Source organism: Cervus canadensis, chromosome 2 (genome assembly GCF_019320065.1).
Source record: "Cervus canadensis isolate Bull #8, Minnesota chromosome 2, ASM1932006v1, whole genome shotgun sequence".
Classification (NCBI taxonomy): Eukaryota; Metazoa; Chordata; class Mammalia; order Artiodactyla; family Cervidae; genus Cervus; species Cervus canadensis.
The window spans coordinates 92697948-92725602 of record NC_057387.1 but is presented as its reverse complement, the minus strand read 5'-3'; the positions used below and the strand labels follow the sequence as shown (position 1 = coordinate 92725602).

At 44.2% G+C, this 27655-nt stretch overlaps 1 protein-coding gene across 1 annotated transcript in view; it reads right to left on the bottom strand.

Annotated features, from left to right (window-relative positions):
* Positions 1 to 27655, bottom strand: part of AGBL4 (AGBL carboxypeptidase 4) — a 1430302-nt gene that overhangs the window by 46817 nt on the left and 1355830 nt on the right. Inside the window, exons 10-11 of the mRNA XM_043449387.1 lie at positions 3695 to 3847; positions 2533 to 2695 (exon numbers count right to left, since the gene is read on the bottom strand). Coding sequence (XP_043305322.1) covers positions 2533 to 2695; positions 3695 to 3847 — 316 coding nt within the window. The remainder of the gene's footprint in view (positions 1 to 2532; positions 2696 to 3694; positions 3848 to 27655) is intronic.

Sequence of the window (27655 nt, the reverse complement as noted above, 5' to 3'; positions counted from 1 at the left end):
AATGTGAATCAGCTATGTGCAAACATGTATCTCCACCCTCTTGAGCCATCCCCTCTACCCCGTCCCATCCCTCCAGGTCATCACAGAGCATGAGCTGAACTCCCAGTGCGATACAGCAGCTTCCTACTAGCCATCTGCTTTACACATGGTGGTGTATATATTTTTAAATGGACATTTCCCATGGCTCTCTGGGATTCCTCCACAATAGGACTTGCTATACAGATTGTAAGTGTCCCTTTCCTTTATCCAGCTCCCCAAGTAGACCAGAAGTTCCGTGAGTCAGGGACCATGGCTTCTTGGTCAGTACTTTGCCCCAGTGCTTAGTAGGATTCCTGGAATGCACTAATGGTGTACTAATGTTTTTTTTTTTGTACTAATGTTTGATGAACAAGGGTTGGGTGTTGAGGGGAGGAAACTCTGGGTCTGGGCCAAGGGAGGGACATTCTGCCAAGAAATTCTTTTGCTTCCAACACAAAAGCATGTTGGAGGTGCTGACATAGAGTAGGAGAACCCATCAAATTGGACATCAGACACTGGCCACAAACTAAGTACAGGCCACCTCTGGAGGGACCTTCATCTCACTGAGATTAGTCACATATGGGATCCCTTAGGTGCACATGCTCAAATTCTTCTTCCAGGCAACTCCTTCTCTTTCCTTTGCCCTGACATCAGAGGTGAGCTAGGCAGGGGCAGTGTGGAATGTGTCCAGGTGTGGAGCACAGCAGTTTGTGATCCTGGGGAAGCCGTGTGCTGCACACCATCAGGTCGTGTGTGGGGGCGGTGTGGGGCGGCGAGGGCTGCACTGTGGCACATGGAGATGGCCAGGACTTTGGAAAGCAAGGGTTTTCTGATGTAGGGCAGAGCCTACTCCATTGGTCAGGTGGTTATTAAAGCAGACTTCAAGGTGACTGTGAGGGGACTCTCCCCCAGTTCTTACCGCGATCTCTACATTGTTGTACTGGATCTAGAATACTGGTCTAACACCTGGTCTACCAACTACTTGCCCCTCCCTCCAAGGACATCATCCTGCCCTCCATGTTTCCTGTTAGGTCACTGTTCACCCCTGAGCCATGAGGATGCAACCAACAATATGGACTAGCGCCGAGTCATGGACCAGAAAGGAAGCTTTCCTGCACAGAGTGTCGTGAGAACTCCATAAACTCTCCCCATGGTTGAAAGGAGGATGCCCACTTCTGGGGAGAGAGAGTCTGTATACAGAGAGTTAATATCATCCTTTTCCTTTCTTCTCCATCAACTATAATTCTTTCTCTGAGAAACTAAGTGTTCAGAAAGGAGACATGGGTCAATCCAAAGCAAAAGGGTAAAAGATAAGCAGAAACTGTCACAATCAGTCACAACCCCTTATGTAGTGACCTTGAAATGAAAATCAACACCCAGCAACCTAGAATTAATAAACAATCCCTAAAAAATCAAGCAAGCCAGAAGGCGACCTCTAGTTTCATCATGACATGCTTTGGGGCCCTTGTGGATGTTTTATGAGTAAGCCAAGAGGAAAAGTGAGTTGGCAAAGGAGACATAAAGGCAGAAAGATGCTCAGAGGATGAGTGGGAAGGCGGGGAAGATGGAAGGAGGCTGAGGGGAGAGAGACAGGAAAGGAGGGTGGGGTGGAGGGAAATAGAGGCGGGAAGGGAGGAACACATCCATTGAAGTAAGACGGAGAGACAGAAGGAGACGGGACAAAGTGGGGACAGGCAAAATAGCAGTGAGCGGAAAGAAGAGAAGGGAAGGGAGCTGGAGCACAGAAAGATGGAAGGTAAAGAGAGATTTGTTCTAGAGACCAGATGTGTGGTTGCCAAGAGGGTGGAGGAGGGAGGAGGATGGACCGGGAGTTTGGCATTGGTAGATGCAAGCTATTACACTTAGAATGGATAAGCAACAAGATCTTACTGTATAGCACAGGAAATTATATCCAGTCTCTTGGGATAAACTATAATGGGAAAGGATACTTTAAAAAAGAATGCATAAATGTGTATCTATACAAGTCACTTTGTGTATGGCAGAGATTGGCACAACATTGTAAATCAACTATACTTCAATAAAAATAAAATTTAAAAACCTAAAAAAAGAGATATATTCAGGGTGAGAAAGAGGAGACCAAGACCAAGTCGAGGTCTTTCTCAGCAGGCTCGGGATGAGCTTCTGGCCTGTGTGCTTACATACCTTAGATGATGGAAGACTCACTCTCTTGTTGGGGGCAGAGGAGAGAAAGAGAGATAGGTCAGCACAGATGTGGGTGGGTCATGGATCCAGGTGCCTGAGGAAGACTTGAGGTGTGGAAGAGGCATATGGGGAGGGGTGTCCATTGAGAGGGCAGGAGGTAAGCAGGACAATCCAGAGGTGACACCAGCAGAACCAGCCACATCTATCCTCACCCCAGGGTCTCAGCCCTCACCTGAATTGGAGACTACATTCCTGAGGTGCCTGGTAAATCCTGGCAGACCTGGGTCCTCTCAGCTGGATGTGAGCTGGCCCAGGGCTGGGGGAGGGGAAAGGGGAACCTGCCAAGGATACAGGCTTCTTCTGTGTAGGGCACAGCAGCTGTGGTGCCACCGATGATGTAGCTGTAGAAGGAAACCTCGAGGGTGTAGCAATAAGAAGTGTGGTCCAGCAGCCCGCCGAGGAAGCGACGGCCAGTTCCTGCCTTCACAGCATCCCGATTAAAGGACGTGCTGGACTGTGAGAGACAAAGAGAGGAGAAGAGAATCAGGGCCGGACACCTGCAGGCTAAGGGACCTTGAGCGAATCTTATAGCACCTCTGGGTCTCAGCTTCCTCATATGAAAAGTCTGATATGAATCCTAATTTGCAGGATTACTATAAGGATGGGTTACACAGACAATTAAATGAAAGCATCCAGTATGGTTCCTAGGTTAGTAACTTCCATTTACATCACTTTGATGACAAGGGTTCATATAGTCAAAGCTATGGTTTTTCCGGTAGTCACATATGGATGTGAGAGTTGGACCATAAAGAAGGCTGAGCACTGAAGAATTGATGCTTTTGAAATGTGGTGTGGAGAAGGCTCTCGAGAGTCCCCTGTAGTGCAAGGAGATTAAACCAGTCATTCCAACCTTGAATATTCACTGGAAGGAGTGTTGCTGAGATCCAATACTTTGGCCAGCGGATATGAACAGCTGACTCATTGGAAAATGATGGGAAAGATTGAAGGCAAAAGGAGAAAGGGGTGGCATAGGATAAGCTGGTTAGACAGCATCATTGACTGAATGGACTGGGATATAGTGGAGGACAGAGGAGCCTCTTACAGTCCATGGGGTCGCAAAGAGTCAGACATGACTTGGCAACTGCACAACAACAACAAAGAGAACAAATGCCAGAGGTCTGTGAAAGCAGACACCAGGGCCAGGGTCTGACTCTGGGAGGTGCTCAGTGGATTTCTTCTCTTGTTAAAGCTGGAGTCAGATCAGCTAAACAAAGGCCAGCTCCTCAGACAAGGCGAGTGTGATCCTCCCTCACTGACAGGTGACGAGCTGCTTGTGGGCGTGGGCAGAGCTTGTTTACGTCTGTCTTTATCACCCACACAAGACACAGCACAAGTAGGTGTTCTGTGAATGTTAAAGCAAGTCTAACTCAGCGAAAGACAGGGTGGCAATGGGAAGGAGGGGGTGATCTGGGGAGGGGACCTGGGGCTGGTTGACAGCCAACTCTTGACTCACGTAGGAGAAGTCCTCGGCGTTCTGGCAGAGGAGCTTGGGGAAAACCGCCTGCCTCTGGAACCGCTCTTCATCCTCAAAGATGTTGCCATACATGAAACCATTCATCATGGTGGAGTGGGCGTGGATGTCAATATAAAACTCCAGGCTTGTTTTCTGTTGAGAGAAAGAATAACAAATGAGATGTCAGGGCCACAGAGTTTGCCTTAAACACACATGTGCGTGCACGTACGCGCGCGCACACACACACACACACACACACACCATTTCCTTTTGAGCTAGCCCTCTGTCTACTCAGTTGTAGCAATGTGAGGGATTGAGAGCAGCGAGGATCAATTTCTCTTTATTTTGAACACCATCTGTCTTCAAGGTCTCAGAGCACTACCATTAGCAGTCCTCTTTCAAGTTCTTCTGAAGTAAAGCTACCTACCCAGAACAGTAAACACATTCATAACTAAAGGCTTTAGCAGAATTTGTTTCTCTGATTAATGAGAAATACCTTCAGGTAACATTATTATATTTACATTGGGCCTGCTAATGGTTTTGCCCCAGTTGGGTCATTTCTAACAGAGGGAGTCTGGGGTAAACTAAATCATGTACCCTCTTTGAAATTTTTATTTTCAAAATGGGTATTTTAATTCTAGTCTCAGAGAGTTAGAGTGGAAATCCAACTCAGCAATGGTCATTACTATCATTTACTGCGTAGTTAATGAATGCCAGATTCTATTCTGGGAGTTTCACATAGGACATCTTAGCTAATTCTGCTATTAAACCTCATTTCATGATGCCACACCTACTCCACAGTAGTATATAGTGTATGGGAAAAGTAACTTTGCAATTTATAAAGATGATTGTAACTAGTCTTTCTCTGCTGTCTGCTCACATTCCCTATTTAAGGCACTCCCTACCTCGATACAGTATTATTTATTAAGCTTCTCATTTATGAGCTCCCTGAAAGTAGAAAGAGTGTCTGGAAAGAACCCAGTGCCTGTTCATGAAGGATGCTCAGTAGCCAGATGCAGAATGACTAAATAAACCACTCAGAGGGATAACTTCAGACACTGTAATGGACTGGCAGGAACTGGGGAACTCTCAGGCCCTTAGAGGGCTTCTCAGGTGGCTCAAGTGGTAAAGAATCTGCTTGCCAATGCAGGAGATGCAGGAGACTTGGGTTAGATCCCTGGGTCAGGAAGATCCCCCGGAGAAGGAAACAGCAACTAACTCCAGTATTCTTGCCTGGAGAATCCCATGGACAGAGAAGACTGGTGGGCTACGGCCCATGGGGTCACAAAGAGCAGGACATGACTTAACAACACAGCATGCATGCAGCACACAGGCCCTTAGAACTTCAGGATCGCTCAAATCTGACTTTCTCTTCCTATATATCAGTCTGATTTATATCTGTTAATCATGTCTGAGAGTAACAGGGGCCTCCACTGAGGAAGGGACTTATCCAAGTTCATGGCCTAACTGGGACTGAAACCCAGGTCTCCTGACCCGTTTGCACAGTTAATGTAATACCATCAATGAGCAACACTAAAAACAGCCAAGGCAAGACCTGGCCATCTTTCCATCCACTTTCTAGCATTCAGTCCTGGGAAAGAAGAAAAATCCATGCTTAGAAGAATTCTCTCTCTGTGGGACACTTTCAAACAAAGTTAAGACCAAATGAAAACCATGTTGCTTCTAGAATGTGGGCCTGATGATTGTCATTTCATTTGCCTCAGACTTGGAGTGAAAAATTGTGTCTTACCAAGCTCCCAGTTCTCTGGGTGGCATAAACTGCCTTCTGAGAGATACAAGATGCACAGCTCTCTGTGATATTAAACTCATCATTTTCAGCTTTGAAGGTGGAATACACAATGATTCAACAGGAGCCCTATAAAAGTCATCTTTGCAATTTTATTTTCTTCAATTGTCTGTTTTTTCCTCTGAGCTTTTGATGAGCTGCAGAGGAAAGGAGGCGGTAGAGAGATGACTTAAAAAAATGTGGAAGGAAAAACCACAGTTTATAGCTCTGAGTGTGGGCTCTATTGGAAACCAGTTTCTCTGACCTTTCCCAGATCAGCTCAGGTGGGGAGGTTGCCTGATTAAGGCCGGGAGTAAGTTAGTGAAGGAGCAAGAATTAGAACCTGGATCTTCGGAAAACCATTCTGGACTGGCTTCTACTGCCCCATCCCGACACCTAGAACCTGATGTGATTCGACTTTAAATAACCAGAAGTGAATAATATTGATTGATTTACATGGCTCAAAAGCCAATAAGAGTGACATTTTATTCTTATGAAGCAGGGCAAAGGCTAACAGAGTTTTGCCAAAAGAATGCACTGGTCATAGCAAACGCTCTCTCCCAACACACAAGAGATAACACTACACGTGGACATCACCAAATGGTCAACACTGAAATCAGATTGATTATATTCTTCACAGCCAAAGATGGAGAAGCTCTATACAGTCAACAAGAACAAGACTAGGAGCTGACGTGACTCAGATCATGAACTCCTTATTGCAAAATTCAGACTTAAGTTGAAGAAAGTAGGGAAAACCATTAGGCCATGCTAGACCAGGTGTGACCTAAATCAAATCCCTTATGATTATACAGTGGAAGTGACAAATAGATTCAAGGGATTAGATCTATAGACAGAGTGCCTGAAGAACTATGAACAGAGGCTGGCAACACTGTACAGGAGGTGGTGATAAAAACCATCCTCAAGAAGAAATGCAAAAAGGCAAAATGGTTGTCTGGGGAGGCCTTACAAATAGCTGAGAAAAGGAGGGAAGCAAAAGGCAAAGGAGAAAAGGAAAGATATACCCATCTGAATGCAGAGTTCCAAAGTTCAGCAAGGAGAGATAAGAAAGACTTCCTCAGTGATCAATGCAAAGAAAGAGAGGAAAACAATAGAATGGGAAAGACTAGAGATCTCTCATGAAAATTAGAGATACCTGGGAACATTTCATGCAAAGATGGGCACAATAAAGGATAGAAACAGTGTGAACCTAACAGAAGCAGAAGATATTAAGTAGAGGTGGCAGGAATACACAAAAGAACTATACAAAAGAGATCTTAATGACCCAGATAATCACGATGGTGTGATCACTCACCTAGAGCCAGACATCCTGGAATGTGAAGTCAAGTGGGCCTTAGGAAGCATCACTATGAACAAAGCTAATGGCATGATGGAATTCCAGGTCAGCTATTTCAAATCCAAAAGATGATGCTGGGAAAGTGCTGCTCTCAATGGGCCAGCAAATTTGGAAAACTCAGCAGTGGCCACAGGACTGGAAAAGGTCAGTTTTCATTCCAATCCTAAAGAAGGGCAGTGTCAAATAGTGTTCAAACTACCACACAAATGCACTCATCTCACATGCAAGCAAAATGATGCTCAAAATTCTCCAAACTAGGCTTCAATAGTACATGAACTGAGAACTTCCAGGTGTTCAAGCTGGATTTAAAAAAGGCAGAGGAACTAGAGATCAAATTGCCAACATCTGTTGGATCACAGAAAAACAACAACAATTCCAGAAAAACATCTACTTCTGCTTCATTGACTACACTAAAGCCTTTGATTGTGTGGATCACAACAAACTGTGGAAAATTCTTCAAGAGATGGGAATACCAGACCACCATCCCTGCCTCCTGAGAAATCTGTATGCAGGTCAAGAAGCAACAGTTAGAACTGGACGTGGAACAACAGACTGGTTCCAAATTGGGAAAGGAGTACATCAAGGCTGTGTTGCCACCTTGCTTATTTAACTTATATGCAGAATACATCATGCAAAATGCCGGACTGGATGAAGCACAAGCTGGAACCAAGATTGCAGGGAGCCATCTGTCTGTCTTCTTTGGAGAAGTGTCTGTTTAGGTCATTTTCCTACTTTTTGATTGGGTTGTTTGTTTTTCTGATATTGAGTTGTATGAGATGCTTGTATATTTTGGAAATTAATCCTTTGTCAGTTGTTGAAAAGATGCTCATTATTAGAGAAATGCAAATCAAAATTAAAATGAGATATCACCTCACACTGGTCAGAATGGCCAGCCTCCAAAAGTCTACAAACAATAAATGCTGGAGAGGGAATGAAGAAAAGGGAACACTCTTGCATTGTTGGTGGGAATGTAAATTGATACAGCCACTATGGAAGACAGTATGGAGATTCCTAAAAAACTAGAAATAAACCCACCATGTGATCCAGCAATCCCACTCCAAGGCATGTACCCTGAGGAAATCAAAATGAAAAATACACATGTACTCCAATGTTCATTGCAGCACTATTTACAATAGCTAGAACACGGAAGCAACCTAGATGTCCACTGAAAGATGATGGATAAAGAAGTTGTGGTACATACACAAAATGGAATATTCAGTTCAGTTCAGTTGCTCAGTCATGTCCGACTCTTTGCAATCCCATGAACCTCAGCACGCCAGGCTTCCCTGTCCATCACCAACTGCCGGAGTCTACCCAAACCCATGTCCATTGAGTTGGTGATGCCATCCAACCATCTCATCCTCTGTCGTCCCCTTCTCCTCTTGCCCTCAATCTTTCCCAGCATCAAGGTCTTTTCAAATGAGTCAGCTCTTTGCATCAGGTGGCCAAAGCATTGGAGTTTCAGCTTACTTACCATAAAAACGAACACATCTGAGTCAGTTCTAATGAGCTGGATGAACCTAGAGCCTATTATACAGAGTGAAGTGAGTCAGAAAGAGAAAGATAAATATTGTATACCAACGCACATATATGGAATCTAGAAAGATAGTACTGATGAATTTATTTTCGAGGCAGCAATGGAGAAGCAGACACAGAGAACAGACATAAGGACATGGGGAGAGGGGAGGAGAAGCTGAGATGTATGGGGAGAGCAACATGGAAACGTACATTACCGTATGTGAAACAGACAGCCAATGGGAATCTGCTGTATATCTCAGGGAATTCAAACAGAGGCTCTTATCAACCTAGAGGGATGGGATGGGGGGGGAGATGCGAGGAAGGTTCAAGAGAGGGCACATGTGTACGCCTATAGCTGATTCATGTTGATGTTTCACAGAAAACAACAAAATTCTGTAAACCAATGATCCTTCAATTAAAAAATAAATAATATTTTTAGAATGTGTTTAAAAAAAAGATTACAAAGAGAAATATCAATAACCTCTGACATGCAGATGACACTATCCTTATGGCAGAAAGTGAAGAGGAACTAAAGAGCCCCTTGATGAAAGTGAAAGAGGAGAGTGAAAAAGCTGCCTTAAAATTCAACATTCAAAAAACAAAGATCATGGCATCCGGTCCCATAACTTCATAGCAAATAGATGGGGAAACAATGGAAACAGTGACAGACTTTATTTTCTTGGGCTCCAAAATCTCTGCAGATGATGACTGCAGCTAGAAATTAAAAGATACTTGCTCCTTGGAAGAAAAGCTATGATCAACCTAGACAGCATATTAGACAGTAGAAACATTACTTTGCTGACAAAGGTCCGTCTAGTCAAACTATGGTTTTTCCAGTAGTCATGTGTGGATGTGAGAGTTGAACCATAAAGAAAGTTGAGTGCCAAAGAATTGATGATTTTGAACTGTGGTGTTGCAGAAGACTCCCGAGAGTCCCTTGGACTGCAAGGAGATCAAACCAGTCATTCCTAAAGGAAATCATCCCTGAATATTCATTGGTAGGACTGATGCTGAAGCTGAAGCTCCAACACTTTGGCCAGCTGAGGCGATCTGACTCATTGGAAAAGACCCTGATGCTAGGAAAGGTTGAAGGCAGGAGGAGAAGGGGATGACAGAGGATGAGATCATTGGGTGGCATCATTGACTCGATGGACATGAGTTTGAAAGTCTGGGAGTTGGTGATGGACAGGGAAGCCTGGCGTACTGAATTCCACGGGGTCGCAAAGAGTTGGACATGACTGAGCGACTGAACAGCAACAATCTTATCGTATATACTTAGTAATTTTATCTCCTCTTTTTCAGTTTTTATGCTTCTAATTTCTTTTTTGTATCTAACTGCATTGGCTAGTACCTCCACAACAAATTTAAAGGATCATCTATTTTCTCTAATTTTTTTGGCCATGCTGCATGGCTTGTAGGATCTTAGTTCCCTGACTAGGATTGACCTCAGGCCACCACAGTGAACACGCTAAGTCCTTACAACTGGAGCATCAGGGAATACCCAGAGATTATTTAGTTTCTAAGATCTCTTCCCTCTCTGAGAGTCTAGATTTTACCTGGAGTAGAAAAGGGTCTAGGAAATTAACCTGCACGGGGTGTGAGCTTGAAGTTCTAGTTCTTTTTCTTCTTCATCGCACATATTCAGCACTTTGCTGGCGATACCAAAGACCACAGATACTAATTTCATCACCATCCTAATTATGTTTTGTGCCGACACTGGCCTTGTGGGCTTGTGTTGGTCCATTAGAACAGAGCAAGGAAGGCAAGCAGAGTTCCTAACTCTGGTTCTAATGTTCACATAATCTGTAACCATGAACAGTAGCAGCTGTTCACTGAACCTCAATTTCTGCATCTTTAAAAGTAGCTGTTGGATGAGAGAAAAGAGATACCGCTTTCTTAAACTGTCCATAATTTCTTCTCACATTCTGTTAAAATGGAAATGGCAACCCACTCCAGTACTCTTGCCTGGAAAATCCCATGGATGGAGAAGCCTGGTAGGCTACAGTCCATGGGGCTACAAAGATTTGGACACAAGTGAGCCATTTCACTCACTAATGTTAAAATAAATCCCTTCATCTTCTGCAAACAGCTTCTTGCTTGGGCCTTGATGTCAGTACTTGTTACTGTACAGGTATCCTTGTGCACTGTATGGATATACTTGTGTCCTGTAGAGGTACACTTGTCTACTTGTTACTGTAATCTGGCTAGAAAGTATGTCTGTCTGCCTATTAGCATATTGAGGCACAGACCAAGTCTGACCCCATTCCATCATTTCTTTCTTGTTTTACTACAATAGCTTCTGACCTGATTTCCTTGATGCTTCAGAACAATCTTTTAAAATGTAAACAAATAATGGCACTTCTTTAACTGAAACTGCTCTATCTCTCCCTATCGCTCACAGGATAGACTCCAAACCCCTTCATATATTATAAAAGGCCTTGTGTGATCGGGCCCTCTTCCTCTGCTTACTATCAGCTCTCATAACTTCCTGTCTGATACTCTATACTTCAGTCCTATGGAGCTGCCTGGAGTATTTCAAACCTCTAGGCCTGTGACTTTCATCTCCATATTTACACATAATGAATATCTCCTCTGCCTGAAATACAAGTTCTCTTTATCTGCGTAACCCTGAGACAACCTTAAGACTTAAGGCAAACTAAGGAGATGCTCACCAGTTCCATATCCTTTTCCTGGACCCTGGACAACATCTCTCAGTCTCCCTTGGTATTTGGTTGGGATCAAGAGGGGTGTGGGCAGTGGTAATAAGTGTCACTTCCAGACCTGGCCATCAAACACAAACACAATTGCCCACATTCTTGCTTTTGTGCATGGAAGCTACATGTAAAATCAATGATATCGTAATAAGGAAAAAGGCTAGTTCGCTGAGTCAACACTGGGAGGAAAATTGCCAGGCAAGTCACTTGACCTGCATCAGACTGTAATGAATCTTTACTGTATTCAGCCGTTGAGATTTGGGGACTGCTTATTATAGCATCTAAAATTGTTCACCTGACTCGTACAAAAATATTAATTCAAGTAGCCATTTTTATCCCTCAGGGATGAGTGAACAGCCCCTGTGCGCTCTCACAATTCTCTCTCCTGGCACTGACCACATGGCATAATCATGCTTTGTTTATTTCCATCTCCCGTTAGAATGTGAACTCTTTCAGGGAAGGGACCATACATTCTTGGTTTTTTTAAATTCACAGGACCAGAGCAAGCCCTGGTATATAGTTGGTTATCACTGGAGGTTTAGTGGGAGAATGAATAGAAAACGAATCAACGAACTGATGGAAGAATGAGTGAATTAAATGAATGAACAGCTGCATCTGAACTTTTTCGCAGCAGTCAAATGAGGTACTTTTTTTTGTGGCTATGTCAGAGCAGGGGGTGTGCTGCTAATGCAGGGCCCTTAATTACAATTTTGGGACTGAGAATAGAATGAGGGGACAGCATCTTTGTTCTTTCCTTCCAAACTTACAAACCTTAATCAAAACCAAGAGATGAAGGGCTGTCCCCTTGCCAGCAGCCAATAGCTCATTCTGCAACAGGGGCCTAAAGAGTAAATTAAAATCAGTGCCAATAAAATTAAAACTACCTTAGGGCATATTTGGAACATAATTTAGTGTGGAGTTTGCTTCCTCCTAGACACCAGGGAGGAAATGAGTTTTTCCTTTATTCTATATTCTGAGCTGCTTCACCTAGGCTGGCACAAGCCAAAGTCTGAGCCTGGTGCTGCTCTGTGGGGCTGCCTCCTCCAACTTAGGGCAACACTTCAGGGCTTACCACATATTCAGTCTAATGAAGGAAGGGAAACCCAACCCAGGAAGGGCGGAGGGACTTATCTCAGCTTTGGAGACGAGACAGAAACTGAAGCTTAGGCGAAGATGAGGGCAGTTGAGGAGGGACAGCAGCTTACTCTTCTCTTTGTACAGAGGAGGGACTGAAGCTCAGGGAGTTTAAGTAACTTGTCCAGAGGGATGCGGCAGGAAGGAGCAGAGACTCAAACCCAGGCTCTGGTTACAAGCCCACAGCAGCCATCCTGCCATGCTTGCAGGAGCTCCAGTCCAGCAAGGCAGTCGCCCTCATCACAGGAAGGAAGCCCCACGTAGCCCCCTTCATCTCTCAGCTGGGGACTGAGATCCAGCTGAGATCCTACCAGGTTTAGCCTCTCAAATAGGTGGGGAATGAGGGAGCAAAGAGGGTTAGAGAATTTCCAGATGACTCTTCTGCTAAACTCTGCCCCATGCCAAATCTATTCTTTTTATTATCAACCAAATTGTCTCCTTATCTATTTATAAGTTAAAAGTAGATATTTATGGAAGTCAGGGTGCATGTCCTAAAGAAGGAAGGAGAAATTTTCAGAAAAATACAGAATCTTTCCTTAAAAACAACTGAACAACTCCAAGAGACAAAACAATGTCTTTTATCATGCAGAGCCTGGATCTCTGAAGTGACCCAGTGAAGGCTTCCCTCCTCACCAGGAGTGTGGCCAGACTGAAATTCCTGCTGCAATGAATCGATGCAGACAAAAAGAAACACAAGAAACCCAGGCAGCCAGCCCAGAGGACCAAGGAGATGGACTGTGGCCCCCTCCTCACTCTCTAGCCTTGCAAACCACCCCAGCACACACAGGTCCTCCTCTTTGTACTTCTGTGTCTGAATTCCTACAGGCAGGATGCCTACTCTCCCTCCCTTTCCCCTCCTGGTAACTTTTTGCTAATCTTTCACTGACAGGCCCAATGGCCCCTTGTCCATGAAGCCCTGCTTAACTCTCCCAGGGACAGTAGCTCTCTTCTTTGTACTCCTACAGATTTTTAAAATACCCTTCTATTAAGGCATTTATCAGGCTTCCCAGGTGGCAGTAGTGGTAAAGAACCCACCTACAATGCTGGAGACTTAAGAGACACGAGTTCGATCCCTGGGTCAGGAAGATCCTCTGGAGGAGGGCATGGCAACCCACTCCAGTATTCTTGCCTGGAGAATCCCATGGACAGAGGAGCTGCAGGGGCTATAGTCCGTGGGGTCACAAAGTCAGACACTACAGAAGTGACTTGGCACACAAGGCATTTATCATCCAACTTATTCATTCATTCATCTGACAAATATGTACTAGGAACTTAGCATGCTCCAGGACTTGGGGGTTAATAAGAGAGATGAGGTTCCTGCCTTTGAGGAGCTGGCATCCTGGTGGGATGACACACCAGGAACAGCAACTAAGCAAAGTGATGGTGGATTGTAATGCATGCTAGGAATGCAGGAGGTAAGCCACAGGATGGTGAATGAGCGAGTGGATGGAGCAGGGTCTATTTGATACAGTGTGATCAGGAGGGGTTTCTGATATTTGAGCTCAGCCTTGAAGGTGATAAGAACACCCATCCAGTGAGAGAATTCTGGGCAAATAAAAGCCCTGAAATGAGGACTAGTATGACATTTTCAAAGACTGGAGTGAAGGCCAGTGGCTGGATCATGGTTAACACTAGAGGTGAGACTGGAGAAGCTTATAGGGTCCAGCTCACACAGGCCAGAGTCAGAGTTTGGAGCATATCCTGTGTCCAGTGGAGGCCATCTCAATAGGGGAATGCTGTGAAAGGATCACCTTGCTTATTGTGTTGTTAATGGATTTTAGTGGTGCATAGATGGCAGTGGATGAACTGATCTAAGAGATCATACTAGCTTGAATTGGAGTTATGGCATAGAGATGAAAAGAGAGGGACATATTTGATAAATATTTTGACTACAGCTCCACAGGACCTGTACGTGGTTTATGCGCAAGAAGAATCAAAGATGGATCAAGGGTTTGTGACTTGAGCAACTGAGCAGATAGTAGTTCTGCAGAGAGATGGAGGAAACTGGGATGCAGACCAGTTGGGGGAGCGGTAGGGAAATCAAGAGTTCTGATACAGATCTGTGCATTTGAAAGGACTATCAGATACCAAGTAGGGAGTTAAATACATGAAAAGGGAGCCTCAGGGGAGGAGACTGGACTAGAGTTGTAAAGGTGGGCATCATTAGCTTGGAGATGCTACCTAACATCACTGGGAGAAAGTGTGGATCCAGAAGAGATCCCAGGACTGAGCCTAGGATCCACTAAGACGGAGAGTTTGGGTAAAGAAAGAAGCAAAGGAGGGAGACTGGGAAGTGAGCAGAGAAGGAGGGGGAGACAAGGACAGTGTGGTTTCATGAAAACCAAGAGAAAGACAGGGAAAAAGAGAAGGGATTTAAGGAGGAGGGAGTGGTCTGTAAAGGCTAGGACTATCCCTGGCTCACCTCTGTACCTTCAGGGTGTCTTACAGGATCTAGCTCTTAGTAAGCCCTCAGGGGGTATTTGCTGAGTGACAAAAATCAGTAAGTGAATGTATGAACCAGGTATCCTGGACTCAGAGAAAGGTGTCGGGAAGGATGTAGTGATAGGAGTTTTGGGGCCTAGATTCTAGCCAGCGGAGCTATAGAGGGAGGATAATAATAAAAAGATGGGGGACTTTTCTGGCGGTCCAGTGGTTAAGAATCCACCTTCCAATGCAGGGTATACGGGTCTGACCCCTGTTCAGGGAACTAAGTTCCCACGCGCCATGAGGCGACTAAGTCCACGAGATGCAACTACAGAGCCAGCTCACCTCAATGAAGATCCCACGTGCCTCAGCTAAGACCAAATTCAGCAGCGCCCCCGCAAAAAAAAAAAAAAAAAAAATGAGACGGTACATATTACATGCCAGGCAGTCCGGAACTCTCCCACAACTGTATTTGATGGAAACATCATTTACAAGTAAGGAAACTAAGAGATGTTAAGCAACTTGCAAGGGAACCCCTAGAGCACACAGTGGTAACTGGTAGAACCCCATCTGGCTCTGCCGCCTGTGTGGTTAACCATGACCCCAGCACTGGAAGCTGGTAACACGTGTTAAGTGCTTCCTGTGTAGGGTCTTGTAATAACAACTTTATGTGGTAAACACTGTTATCACACGGAGGCAAAGAACTCACAGGGGGCAGAATTGAAATTCAAATCTTTGTCTTTCTGACTGTGAAATGAAAATATCTCCTGCCATATTAATAAACAAGAAATGTCACAGCCATCAGCAATTTCTGGCATCCAAATGTGACCGAGGGCTCCCAAAACTGCGATCCAGCAGATGCTGCCACCCCCCACGGTGACTGCTGAGGCGCTGGGGGAATGCAAGAAGCAAAGCGAACAAGGAAACAGGATTGGCCCCAGACAGCTGAGGTGCATATGAAAGGCATAAATTCAGTGAGCCCAGAAACTTGCATCTTCCCATACACAGAATGCTAAATTTCCTTAACTTGATACCTGATCTTTGATGTTCAGACTGCCTGCTCCTTTTGTTGCAAACTTTTATATAGCCTCCTGCCTCCTTGGAGCAGTTTTCTCTCCCCAGGCTCTGAGTCCTAAACATTCCCACCAAATAAAATAACTCTACTTTCAGATTGTGACTATACTTTTAGTCGACATGACTAAAAGTGTCTAGGACTAAGCTCTTCATCTCTAAGCCATTCTGAATGCCCAGCCTCTGCATCTGTAGCTTCTTGGGCCTCAGCAGGATAAACTTCAGGACAAAGGAAATTTGTAAGAGTAACGCTTATGTATGGGGAAAAAGCATCTGTAGCAGCAAGGTAAGGAATAAAAATAGTTTGTCTACTTCCAGTTTGTCTCTTAAAGAGGTAGAAATTGTTAGGCAGTCCATGTAGGGTTGGGGCCTTGGTTCTTTTTTTCTGATTTCAACTTTAATTTCAACTCACTCCCTCACATGAGTGTTTTACTCCATTAACCTAAAGCTATACTTGTTGCTCCAGTTTCTAGGCATTCAAAGGAATGCCCCCCTGGCCTGGAGGGTCATAAGACATCCAGTAGAAGACAATCAGTATCTGCCATCCAACTTATCAAGGAGAAAAACTCCAGGTGGACCATTAACTTTTAAACATACATCCGGTCCCTAAATAATGGTCTGGGGTCTTGAGAAAGGGTTGATTCCATGTCTGGGGAAACTGAGAAACTGGGAACCAAAAAAAAAAAAAAAAAAGCCATAAAAATGACAGACTGGACTTTGTGGCTTTTAAACAGATTGGTCAGAAATTATGTACATCGGGCCCTGAGCCAACCAAAAATGAACAGATCAATTCTAATAAAGACATAAACTGTTGTTATTTTTGCCTTTTCAGGCACTTCACTCCCTCTCAGTGCCTATGCTGTGAGCTTTGTATTTCTATCCTTTAAAATAAACTCTGGCTGTGTGAGTGTTTGCTTGTTTGCGAAGTTCATTTTTTTTGGCTCTGCGAACAGAACTCAGTTTCCCATTTCATTACAATCCTACTCTGCTAAGTGAAAAGTAAGATGTACATGTAAATGGAGGCATTTCTGCTTCTCTTCTAAGTATCTGGGAGGAGTCAGGTCTGGCTTGGCAGAGGGAGCCTTCCTTTGCTTCCATTCCCTCCCCCACCCCTGCGTCAAAAAAGGGAGAGAGAAAAGCAGCTCAACACAAGAAGTCTGGGTTCATAACAGACCTTTCCAGAGCAAAAGAACTGCTGACCTCTGTCTCCCGTTCCCTAAAGCCGTGATGGGTGACTCTCCAGGTTGATCGAGACAATGATAATGATGATAGAAGAAGGGTAGTCATGGGACCACCATGGTTTTGGACTCTAGGCTTCCCTTGTGGCTCAGATGGTCAAGAATCTGCCTGCAATTCAGGAGATCTGGGTTTGATCCTTGGGTTGGGAAGATCCCCTGGAGAAGGGAATGGCTACCCACTCCAGTATTCTTTCCTGGAGAACTCCATGGACAGAGGAGCCTGGTGGGCTGTGGTCCATGGGGTCACAAAGAGTTGGACACAACTGAGCGACTAATGCTGTATCTATAGAGAAACATATTACGCACCTCAGACTTGGCTGCAAGTATCAGTTTAGTCATGGGTTAGCTTTATGACCTGAATCTCAGTTTCCTTATCTAAAAATTGGGGGTAATAATTCCAGCCTCACAGGGTTGCCTCAGGAAGTCAAATGAGGTGACTGGCTTTGCACCTGGCAAAATACACTCTCAACACATCATTTTCAGTCATTAGCGATACCGCGGTCAGTGCTATGCTCAGAACCAGACGTATGGACCTCTTTGAGTTCAAAACCTGACAGGGAAGATGGACATTTAAAAAGTAAGTGCATGTGCAATGGAAGACTTGAAGGTGCAGGGGCTATAGGATCACAGAACTGAGAGGGGCTCGGGAACCCAGCTTAGATAAATGTAAACTGCTTCCTTGTTCAATAGAACATCTACTGACAATAATTATTATCTAGCACATAAAAACTGTTCTCACACCAATTAGCTCATTTGATTCCCTCAAGGATTCACTGAAGTAAATGGAATAGAGATCTTTGTTTCTCAGAAGATGCTCAGAGACTGACTTGTGAAGATCTCATGGCAGGTTAAAGGCTGAACTGAGACTCTAATTTATATCACATAGCCTCCAGAGCCTCTGCTTGATTCTCACCCTTGGGGTATCACCCAAGTGTTCATTCCTGCATCTAGAGTGGACACAGATCCAAATGGAACAGCCAGGCCTTCCTGCAGAAAGCTGCAGTCTGAGCAGGAAGATGAGACAAATGCAGAAAAGGACTGAGATATAATATTTAAGCCTGGGAGAGCTGAGGGACATTTTAATTTCATAATTAAAAGTTAATGTTGCTTCATTATAAATCAAAGGCTGATGAAACTAGGGCACCCCCAGGAACATATTAAGAGCTCAATAAATATGTGTGGTCTGAATGCTCGGAGATTTCTCCTAGAGGAGTTTGTTAGCTGATCCAGAGAGGTAATAAATGCAGGGCTAACTGCTGAGCTGGGGCTGCGGTAGGTCCTCAGGAAATGGTAGTTCCTTTCTTCCCAGGAAGTTCATTTTGGCTCTCCTACCCACATGATCTGGGACTCTGGAGAAAACCCTCTCCTCCGCTCAGAAAGCAGATTTGGTGACTTCTCTGGGCAACCCACTCCAGTGTTCTTGCCTGGAAAATTCCATGGACAAGAAGAACCTAGAGGGCTACAGTCCATGGGGTCACAGAGTTGGACATAACTGAACACACATATACGCAGGGTCCATTATGTCCTGAGAGCTTTATATTTTTTAATCATCTCATTTTCCTGCCTTGCACAGTTTAATTTTTATTTTTTCCTTCTGTGGCCTCTGAGGACAGATTCTGCTAGCCTTTCCCACATGATCTCTTTTAAGACTTGAGTTCATGGTCCTCATCTTTGGCATGACCCTGCAGGGAGACAAACACTGCAAGGTGGTAAGGCAGCCCTATCTCCACACTAATGCGGTCTTCCTATTTGGCAGAGAAGATGTCACTGGTGTGTAAAGAAGTGTTCCAGGGTGCCAGCATTCATGCTGAAATTACTGCATTTTGTCCCGAGAACAATAAGATGGCCCCTGCCTGCTGTATTCAGTATAGGCAGCAGTGGGGAAGGGCAGGGAGGAGAAGGTGTAGGCAGGGGTTCCATGTCTGCTCCTTGGCTCTCTCCTCCCCTCCCCTCCCTTCCTGCCCTTCTCTCTTCTCCCTTCACTCCTCTCTCCTCCCATTCCCCTTCCCCACCATTCTCTCTCTTGTCATGGGATGGTGGGGGAAGACAAAGAGATGACTAAGTGTCCATGGTGCTCTGGGAGGTGTGCGAACATGGGGTGAAGTCACAGCCGAGGGAACCATGGATTCACTGGGTTGTCGGGAAAACTGTGGAGGAGAGAACTGCTGAGCAAAGTGTTGAAAGACCACAAAGTTCTGAGTAGGTGAGAAGGTGAGGAGCTGCCAGCTCCTAGGAGAGAAGGGCATCCTAGACAGAGGGAGGAGTGTGAGCTAAAAGCCTAAGGGCAAAACCCACCCAGTCTGTTTTGGGAACTATAAGGTATTTAGTGCCATTGAAGGGTATGAGGTGGAGGGATGGCCGGGTGAGGGGAGGGACTGGAGAAGCTTTCAAGGACCCATTCATGGCAGGCCTTGCAAGCCACTAAGGCACTGGGACTTGTCCTGTAAAATAGAATATAGAGAGCTAGAGAAGTATTTCATGGAAGTGCAACACAATTATGTGTGCCTTATGAAAAGACTGTTCCACAGGCTGTGATGAGGAAGAATTGGAGGTTATAGGCTCAAAGGCATAGAATGGTTAGAGTATTTTTGCCATAGTCCAAATGAAGACTAACTAAGAAAAGATAAGATTATGAATTAAAGTAGGGGGGTAAGGATGAAAATGTGGGTACAGATATGAGGCACATTATAAGGTATTAGTAAGATTGCCAGTGCTCAGTATGGGACCAAAATTGGTCTGATTCCCAGGCTTCTGGCTTGGGCAGCTGGGTGAATGGTGAGGCCATTCCCTAAGACTGGGGGGTGATATCATCTTACAAGTTTGAGTTGGGTGTTTGCCCCCTAGGTATTTGTTCCCAGTTAAAATAAGATGCTATCAGATGGTCTGTGGTCTTAGGTTATGACATTTTGAAACAAACCAGTTGCTTTCCCCAAAAATGGCTATTAGAGAGAAAGAAACATGTTTCCTAAGCAATCATTTGTTTCCTATAAAAATAGTGCTCTTTATAATATAGTTAAACATATGCACTATTGTGCATTTCTGAAAGGATATAGAATCAGAATACAATTTAAAAAATAATAATAAGCCCACATACACATACTCAAACACCTGGGCTCCCTTGTTGTTGATCAGTTGCTCAGTCATGTCTGACTCTTTGTGGCCCCATGGGCTGCAGTGTGCCAGGGTTCCCTACTGGAATGCAAATGGGATGAGGACAAGGGTTTTTTTCAATCCATTACTTTGCTGCAGACTCTCGCACCAAAGAGAAAAGATTAATTGTTGTGGATGCATCGCTCCTCCGGGAAGCAGATAGTAGTGAGGGGGCAGTTGTGAGAGGTAAGCAAGGGTTGGGTGAGGAGGTGTAGAGATGAGTTAGGCTTTATTTCTTGGTTTTTAGGGAAGTACCAAGACAGTTCAGGTTTCTTCATCCACATCCATATTAAAACCTTCATCAATAGCCAAGATATGGAAGCAACCTAAATGTCCACCGACAGAGGAACGGGTAAAGAAGATGCGGTACATACATACAGTGGAATATTACTCAGCCACAAAGAGAAGGAAATCATGCCACTTGCAGCAACATGGATGGATCTAGAGATTATCATACTAACTGAAGTTAGCTATCAGCTACACTCCAATAAAAATATTGTTAAAAAACCATGTAGAATGAGTTTGTGACTTCTCTGGCTCTTGGAATTGTCTGGAATTCTGCTCCCTTCTCCTTTGAATATAAAATACTATTGACAACTTACAAAACTTGTTCACAGTCATTATTTTATTCCTACTGTACCCATTTTTAACATCTTACACAGCTAGGAAGTAGCAGAGCCAAGGACAAAACCTAGATCTTCTATTCAGAGTACAAATTCTTCCCTCTAGGCCATTCTGCCTTGATCCTCTAATTTTGGACTGATCTTAGGGGAGTCATGGAAGATTTTTATGCATGTGAGTATTAGATCCTCAATGGCCTGCCTCCATTTCTAACCTCATTTCCTACTGTCTGCTAACAGGCATCTGATGGTCTCATCATGCCACATTGACAGCTTCAGACCACGCAGTGCTCTCATGTGCCTTCCAAGGCTTCAGTTGAGCCATTCCCTTGGCCAAGAATGCCTTGCTTTACCTAGCCATTCTCTAGGGCCCAAGTCAAGCATCACTACCTCTGTAGTGATCCACGTGAGTATGGTGGACCATTCCCTTTTTCACTTATGTTTTCACTTAGCCTTCTGTTTTTGTTATACTTATCTCACTGTTTCATAATTATTGCAATGTGTGTCTATTTCCTCCTCTGGAACCAACACTGGCAGGACCTGAAATTTTGGTATCTCCAACATCTAGCACAATGACTGGCACATAGGAAGTGCTGAGGAAATCTTTGTTGATTGAATAAATAGATGAGCTCTGATGGAGAAGAAAACATCCCTGAGCAGAGATGATCTCCATCCTCGACCTGCGGACAGAAATGTTGACAAGGAATGGGGAGAGAGAAAGGCAGACATCAAAGGGACATAACAGGGAAAAAATTCTTCCCTGCTCTCTCTACATTCTTTATCCTCTGCTTTTTTGTTCCTTCTTGCTATTGGAACAAAAATGAAGAGTACATCATATGCGAAGCTGTATTTTCTGTTTATTGCCACCAGGTTAATAACAGTAATGGTGCGAGAAGAAAATGAGGTGTTATGTAAAATCCTGCATTGCAGATTCTGCTGCTGATGTAAAGAACTCAATAAAGTGCAACACTTTAATCATAGAGATAAAAATCACACAGCAGCTTCACACAGGCTCCCAGAGCCTTAAGACAAAATAGTTGTGAGGAAATGAGAGATGAGAGAATATTATCAGGCATTGGAAAAGTTATGTTTGCGCTTTTGTGGGTTTTTTTCCCCTTCATTTCTAAAAAAACAGAATAAAATTTTTCTATTTTCTTCCAAGTCATTGTCTATGAATTTCTGTGTTCTCTAGAGGACATGGTCAGACTTCTGGGGAAACATTTGCTCATTTTTTGTTAAAAATTGATTTGTTTAGGGAGAACTGAATTCCTGTGTTTTAGGTGGGTCAGTGGCCTTTAAGAAAATAGGGGTTGTCTCTAAAAATGAAAGAAAGATTGGATTGGAGGTTGAAAAAAAGAAAAGTAAGTTGGTTGTAGTAAAACCTCTATTTTTACGATGGCCTTGTGATGCAGGGAAAAGATCATAGTAGCCAGAGATCATATCAGGAGATAGGAGCTCTTGTACCAACTCAGTCAACCTTGGGAAAATCTTCTTGTCTCCAGGCCTCTGTTTCATCATTCTTCAAAGAAAGGCTTATACCAGATGTTCTTGAAGGTCATTCCGGCTCTGACACTTAGCAGTCTGTGAGGCTCTGAGTAAGGCTATGGCTTGGTTTTTGACATTGGCTGTTGTGGTTCAGGACTACTGCAGGAGCCACCCAGCTGACCTCTCTGATTCTACTCAAAACACCTCCTGTCCTTCACCACCCACATTCACTCTCCATCCTGCAGCTGGAGTGGTCAGGCTGGAGCCAGGTGAGGAAGTACCTGTAGGAAGACTCTCCACGTGAGAGCATCCCTTTTCATTGAAAAGCAAGGAAGCTGGTATGTAGAGCAGAGGGAGGGAGGCAGAGGGTCACGGGAGAGGAGGTCAGAGAGGTGTGGAAGGGCCAGATCAGGTGGGTCTCACAGGCACTGAAAGGGCTTCAGTGCCCCCAGGCACCACCCCCTGAGTGCTCTCTGAGGGAGTCGCTGCTTTGGCAGACAGGAAACACTTCTAAAAGGCAGAGTGAGCACAGGTCATGAAAAGAGAAGGGCTTTGGAATTGGAGATTTAGGCTCAGACCCTGAGCTGGCTCTGTGACACTGAAGGCAGTCCCTCTGTTTCTCTAAGTCTCAGTTTCCTCGTCGGCAAATAGAAAGTGGCAATAAGGTCAGTCCTCTCACGGGGCAGGCACGGGCTTAACGAGCTAGTGAATGTCCAAGTGCCTAAAACATAGCAGGTGTCCGGCGGATTTTTTTTTTTAAATCCCATAATCATTATCTCAGATGTCATTAGAAACATGGGCACAGTCTAGGGTTGCATCATCTCATATGATAGTCACTTGTAGCTATTTACATTTAAATTAATTAAAAGTAGTTTTTAAAAATTTAGTTCCTCAGTTGCACTAGCCACATTTGCAAGTGCTCAAAAGTCATGTGTGGCTGGTAGCTATTGTGAAACAGTCAGTGCAAAAGAACACTACTATCCCAGAAAGTTCCACTGAGCAGCGCTCTTCTGGTACTTAGCAGGGTGTGCACTGAAATTTAAAACAGCCATATATAACTACAACTGCACAAAGACACCTCTGCTTTCAGACACACAAGCACGTACCCACATACACAACCACAGAAACAGGGTGTTGAAGTTAGTGACAGCGTGCTTCATTACTAAAGAAAAAATAAATCCGAGTCCCAACTCTGGGTCAGTTCACTGACCACACAGGGTCAGGCCTTGTGTTAAACATTTCACACTGTACATTACATCATTCAACCCTTACAACAACACTAACAGGAAGTGTTATCTTCCTCTTGTTGATTCCGTCATTGAGGATGAGAGTGGTTGAGTAACTTGATTGAAGTCACAGAGCTTATAAGTAGTAGAATAGGACTTGCTCCATTGTACAAAACTGGTTCTTAATGGACATTTCAGAGACAAAGGGCTTACAGGGTGAAGTCACCATGAGCTCTCTTACAGTCTTTGTTAAAGACGTGGGCGTGTGGAACTGCCTTGGGACTACCTGGTAATCCTTGGTCAGTCACAGAGGGAGTAAAATTCAATGAAATCAGCTTCTCAGGTCTTCCAACCTAGCTTTTTGGATTTATAAAATATGGTAGGGTCAGATATGTGGAATCACCTCACATCTTCAGGAAAGTGCCTGAGACACATGAATGGGAAGGAGTAGAGAGAGCTCTAAAACTGTGAAGAAGGAAATCATCTAATACTGGTCTTTCATATTTCTCTCTTATTTTAAGAGCATGGTTCTCAAAAATTGTATGTTGAAAGGTGGTCTGTATATGAGAGGGCAAGTAAGGGCCAAGGTGACTTGGATGGTTCTGCCTCAGATATAAGCATAACCAGAGTCAGAGAGAGAGAGATGGGTGGATAGATAAACAGATAGGCGAAGAGACAGACAGACAGCAAGTTATAAAAATATGACAGAGGCTTCTAATCTCATTTTCTGTATACTTCTACTCCAGTCCTCCAGAAGGCTGATATTGTTTTTGATTCATTGTAAACTCACTGTCTCACTAGATAAATAACAAGATGCTTAGCCTAGATGCTCAACGGATGCTTATTAAAAAACAAAACCAAAAAATTATTATACAGAGTAAAGTAGGTCAGAAAAAGGAAAACAAAAATCATATATTAATACATATATATGGAATCTAGAAAAATAGTACGGACGAACCTATTTGCAAGGCAGCAGTGGAAATGCAGACATAGAGAACAGACGTGTGGACACAGTGGGGGAAGAAAAGGGCGGGACACATTAAGAAAGTGCCTTACCGTATGATAAGATGGATAACCAATGGGAGTTTGCTCTATGATGCAGGGAGCTCAAGCCAGGTGCTCTGGGACAACCTAGAGGTGTGGGACGGGGTAGGAGATGGGAGGGAAGTTCAAGAGGCAGGGGGCATGTGTACATGGCTGACTCATGTTGATGTATGGCAGATACCAACACAATATTGTAAAGCAATTATCCTCCAATTAAAAATAAATAAATTTAAAAAAACCCCACAAAACATAATACCCAAAAGAACAGTCGCTAGATAACAATAATCCTTCCCATTTGTATGGTGCTTTGTAATATGTAAAAAGATCTCCCAAGCAGTATCACACTTAATTCCTAATCTAACCTTTTCAGGCTGGCATTATGATCCTCATTTTATTGATGAGGGACCCTTGTCAGAGTGGTGATGTGTCTTGTCTAGGGTTACATAGAGAGGCTGAGGGACCAGATGAATGATACAGGTCAGAGAGAGGTAGAGACTGATAACTAGACAGACACAAGCAGAAAGGAGACAGAGGAGACCAAGACCCTGATAAACGATGGAGACAAATGGAGATGGATGGATGGATGCTGAAAGAGCCTCCAATCTTCCCTCCTTCAATTCATCCTCTACACATGGCTGGAGATAACTATTCCAAGCACGAATTCGACCACGTCACTCCTCCATTTAATAAACCTCCATTGCTTCCCAAAGGACTTCAGGAGAATGCTCTATTGTGAAAAGCTTTCATGATCTGGCCCTACCTATTTCTGGGGCCTTGTTGTATTTTATCACATTTGTATAACATCAGTCACTTCTAGGACCCTCTTGCACTTCCAAGAAAGTCATGCCATTGTCACACTTCATGTTTATCATGTGATCTTCCCCATTCCCCAAACTCTCCCCCCCTTGCTTGTGGATGCCTGGCCAACTCTACTTATCCTCTGAAACTCAGTACAGCATTGAGTCTTCCCAAAGCCTTTCCTGAACACTCTCCCAGGATGGGTTTATTTTTTGTCCTCCTAGATCACTTTCTTCTTTATTACAGGAGCCAGTAGTGTAGAAAAACTCAAACTTTGAAATAAGAGAGGCCTGGATTTAAATCCTGTTTGTCAGGCTTCTCTGGCAGCTCAGTGATAAAGAATCTGCCTGTCAATGCCAGGGGATGCAAGTTCGACCCTTGGTTTGGGAAGATCCCACAGGTGGCAGAGCTACAAAGCCTATGCACCACAACCATTGAGCCTGTGTTCTAGAGACCAGGAACCACAACTACTGAAGCCTGCATGCCCTAGAGTCCATGCTCTGCAACAAAAGAAGCTGCCGCAATAAGAAGTCTGTGCATTGCAACTATAACCCCACTCGCTACAATTAGAGAAAAGCCCTTGCAGAAACAAAGACCCAGCATAGCCCAAATAAATAAACATATAAAATTATTAAAAAAATAAAAAAACCTAGTTTGCCCTACCATCACTGACTGGGTTAGCCCTGGTTTCTTCATCTATGCAATAAATCTGATAACATCTGCCCCATGACCCATGCTGGGATTAGGGATCACGTAAACACGCCATGATTTAATAATACTAAGATGGCAGAGTAGAAGGACATGAGCTCATCTTCTCCTCTGAGAACTCCAAAATTACAACTTGCTGGTGAATAACCATCAACAGGAAAATGTCGGATCCCACCAAAAATGATACCCCACATCCAAGGGCAAAGGAAAAGTCCCAGCAAGATGGTAGGAGGGACAAAATCGCATTTAGAATCAAACCCCATACCTGCCAGAGATGCTTGCAGGGCTCAAACAAACCTTGTGCACACCAGGACCCAGAGACCCCACAGAGACTGAGACAGAACTGTGTTTGAGTGTCTCCTGCAGGGGTACAGGTCAGCAGTGGACTGCTGCAGGGGCAGGGGCTCTGGGTGCAGTAGACCTGGGTATGGCATAAGCCCTCCATTAACCCCACAATAAAGCCAGCGGAACTTACACAGGACTGGGGAAACAGGCTCTTGGAGGGCACAAACAAAAGCTTGTGTACACCAGGACCCAGGAGAAAGGAGCAGTGACCCCACAAGACCCCACAAGTCTGACCCAGACTTGTGTGTGAGTGTCCAGGAGTCTCTGGTGGAGGCGTGGGTCAGTGGTGGCCTCCTGCAGGGTTGGAGGCACTGAGTGCAGGCTGCATGGGACCTTTTGAAGGAGGTTGCCATTATCTTCATTACCTCCACCATAGTTTGGCCTCAGGTCAAACAACAGGGAAGAAACACACCCCGCCCATTAACAGAAAATTGAATTAAAGATTTACTGAGCATGGCCCCACTCATCAGAATAAGACCTCAGTCAGTCTCTTCCATCAGGAAGCTTCCATAAGCCTCGTATCCTTCTCCATCAGAGGGCAGACAGACTGAAAATCACAATTACAGAAAACTAACCAATCTGATCACATGGACCAGAACCGTGTTGAACTCAGTGAAACTATGGGCCATGCCATGTAGGGCAACCCAAGATGGACAGGTCCTGGTGGAGAGTTCTGACAAAACTTGGTCCACTGGAGAAGGGAATGGCAAACCACTTCAGTATTCTTGCCTTGAAAACCCCATGAACAGTATGAAAAGGCAAAAAGATAGGACACTGAAAGATGAACTTCCTAGGTTGGTAGGTGGCCAATATGCTACTGGAGAAGAGGGGAGAAATAATTCCAGAAAGAATGAAGAGATGGAGTCAAAGCAAAAACAACACCCAGTTGTGGATATGACTGGTGATGGAAGTAAAGTCTAATGCTATAAACAGCAATATTGCGTAGGAATCTGGAATGTTATGTCCATGAATCAAGGCAAATTGGAAGTGGTCAAACAGGAGATGACAAGAGTGAACATCAACATTTTAGGAATCAGTGAACTGAAATGGACTGGAATGGGTGAATTTAACTCAGATGACCATTATTTCTACTACTGTGCGCAGGAATCTCTTAGAAAAAATGGAGTAGCCCTCATAGTCAAAAAAAGAGTCTGAAATGCAGTAGTTGGATGCAGTCTCAAAAACGACAGAATGATCTCTGTTTCCAAGGCAAACCATTCAATATCACAGTAATCCAAATCCATGTCCCGACCAGTAATGCTGAAGAAGCTGAACAGTTCTGTGAAGACCTGCAAGACCTTCTAGAACTAGCACCCCAAAAAGATGTCCTTTTCATTATAGGGGAC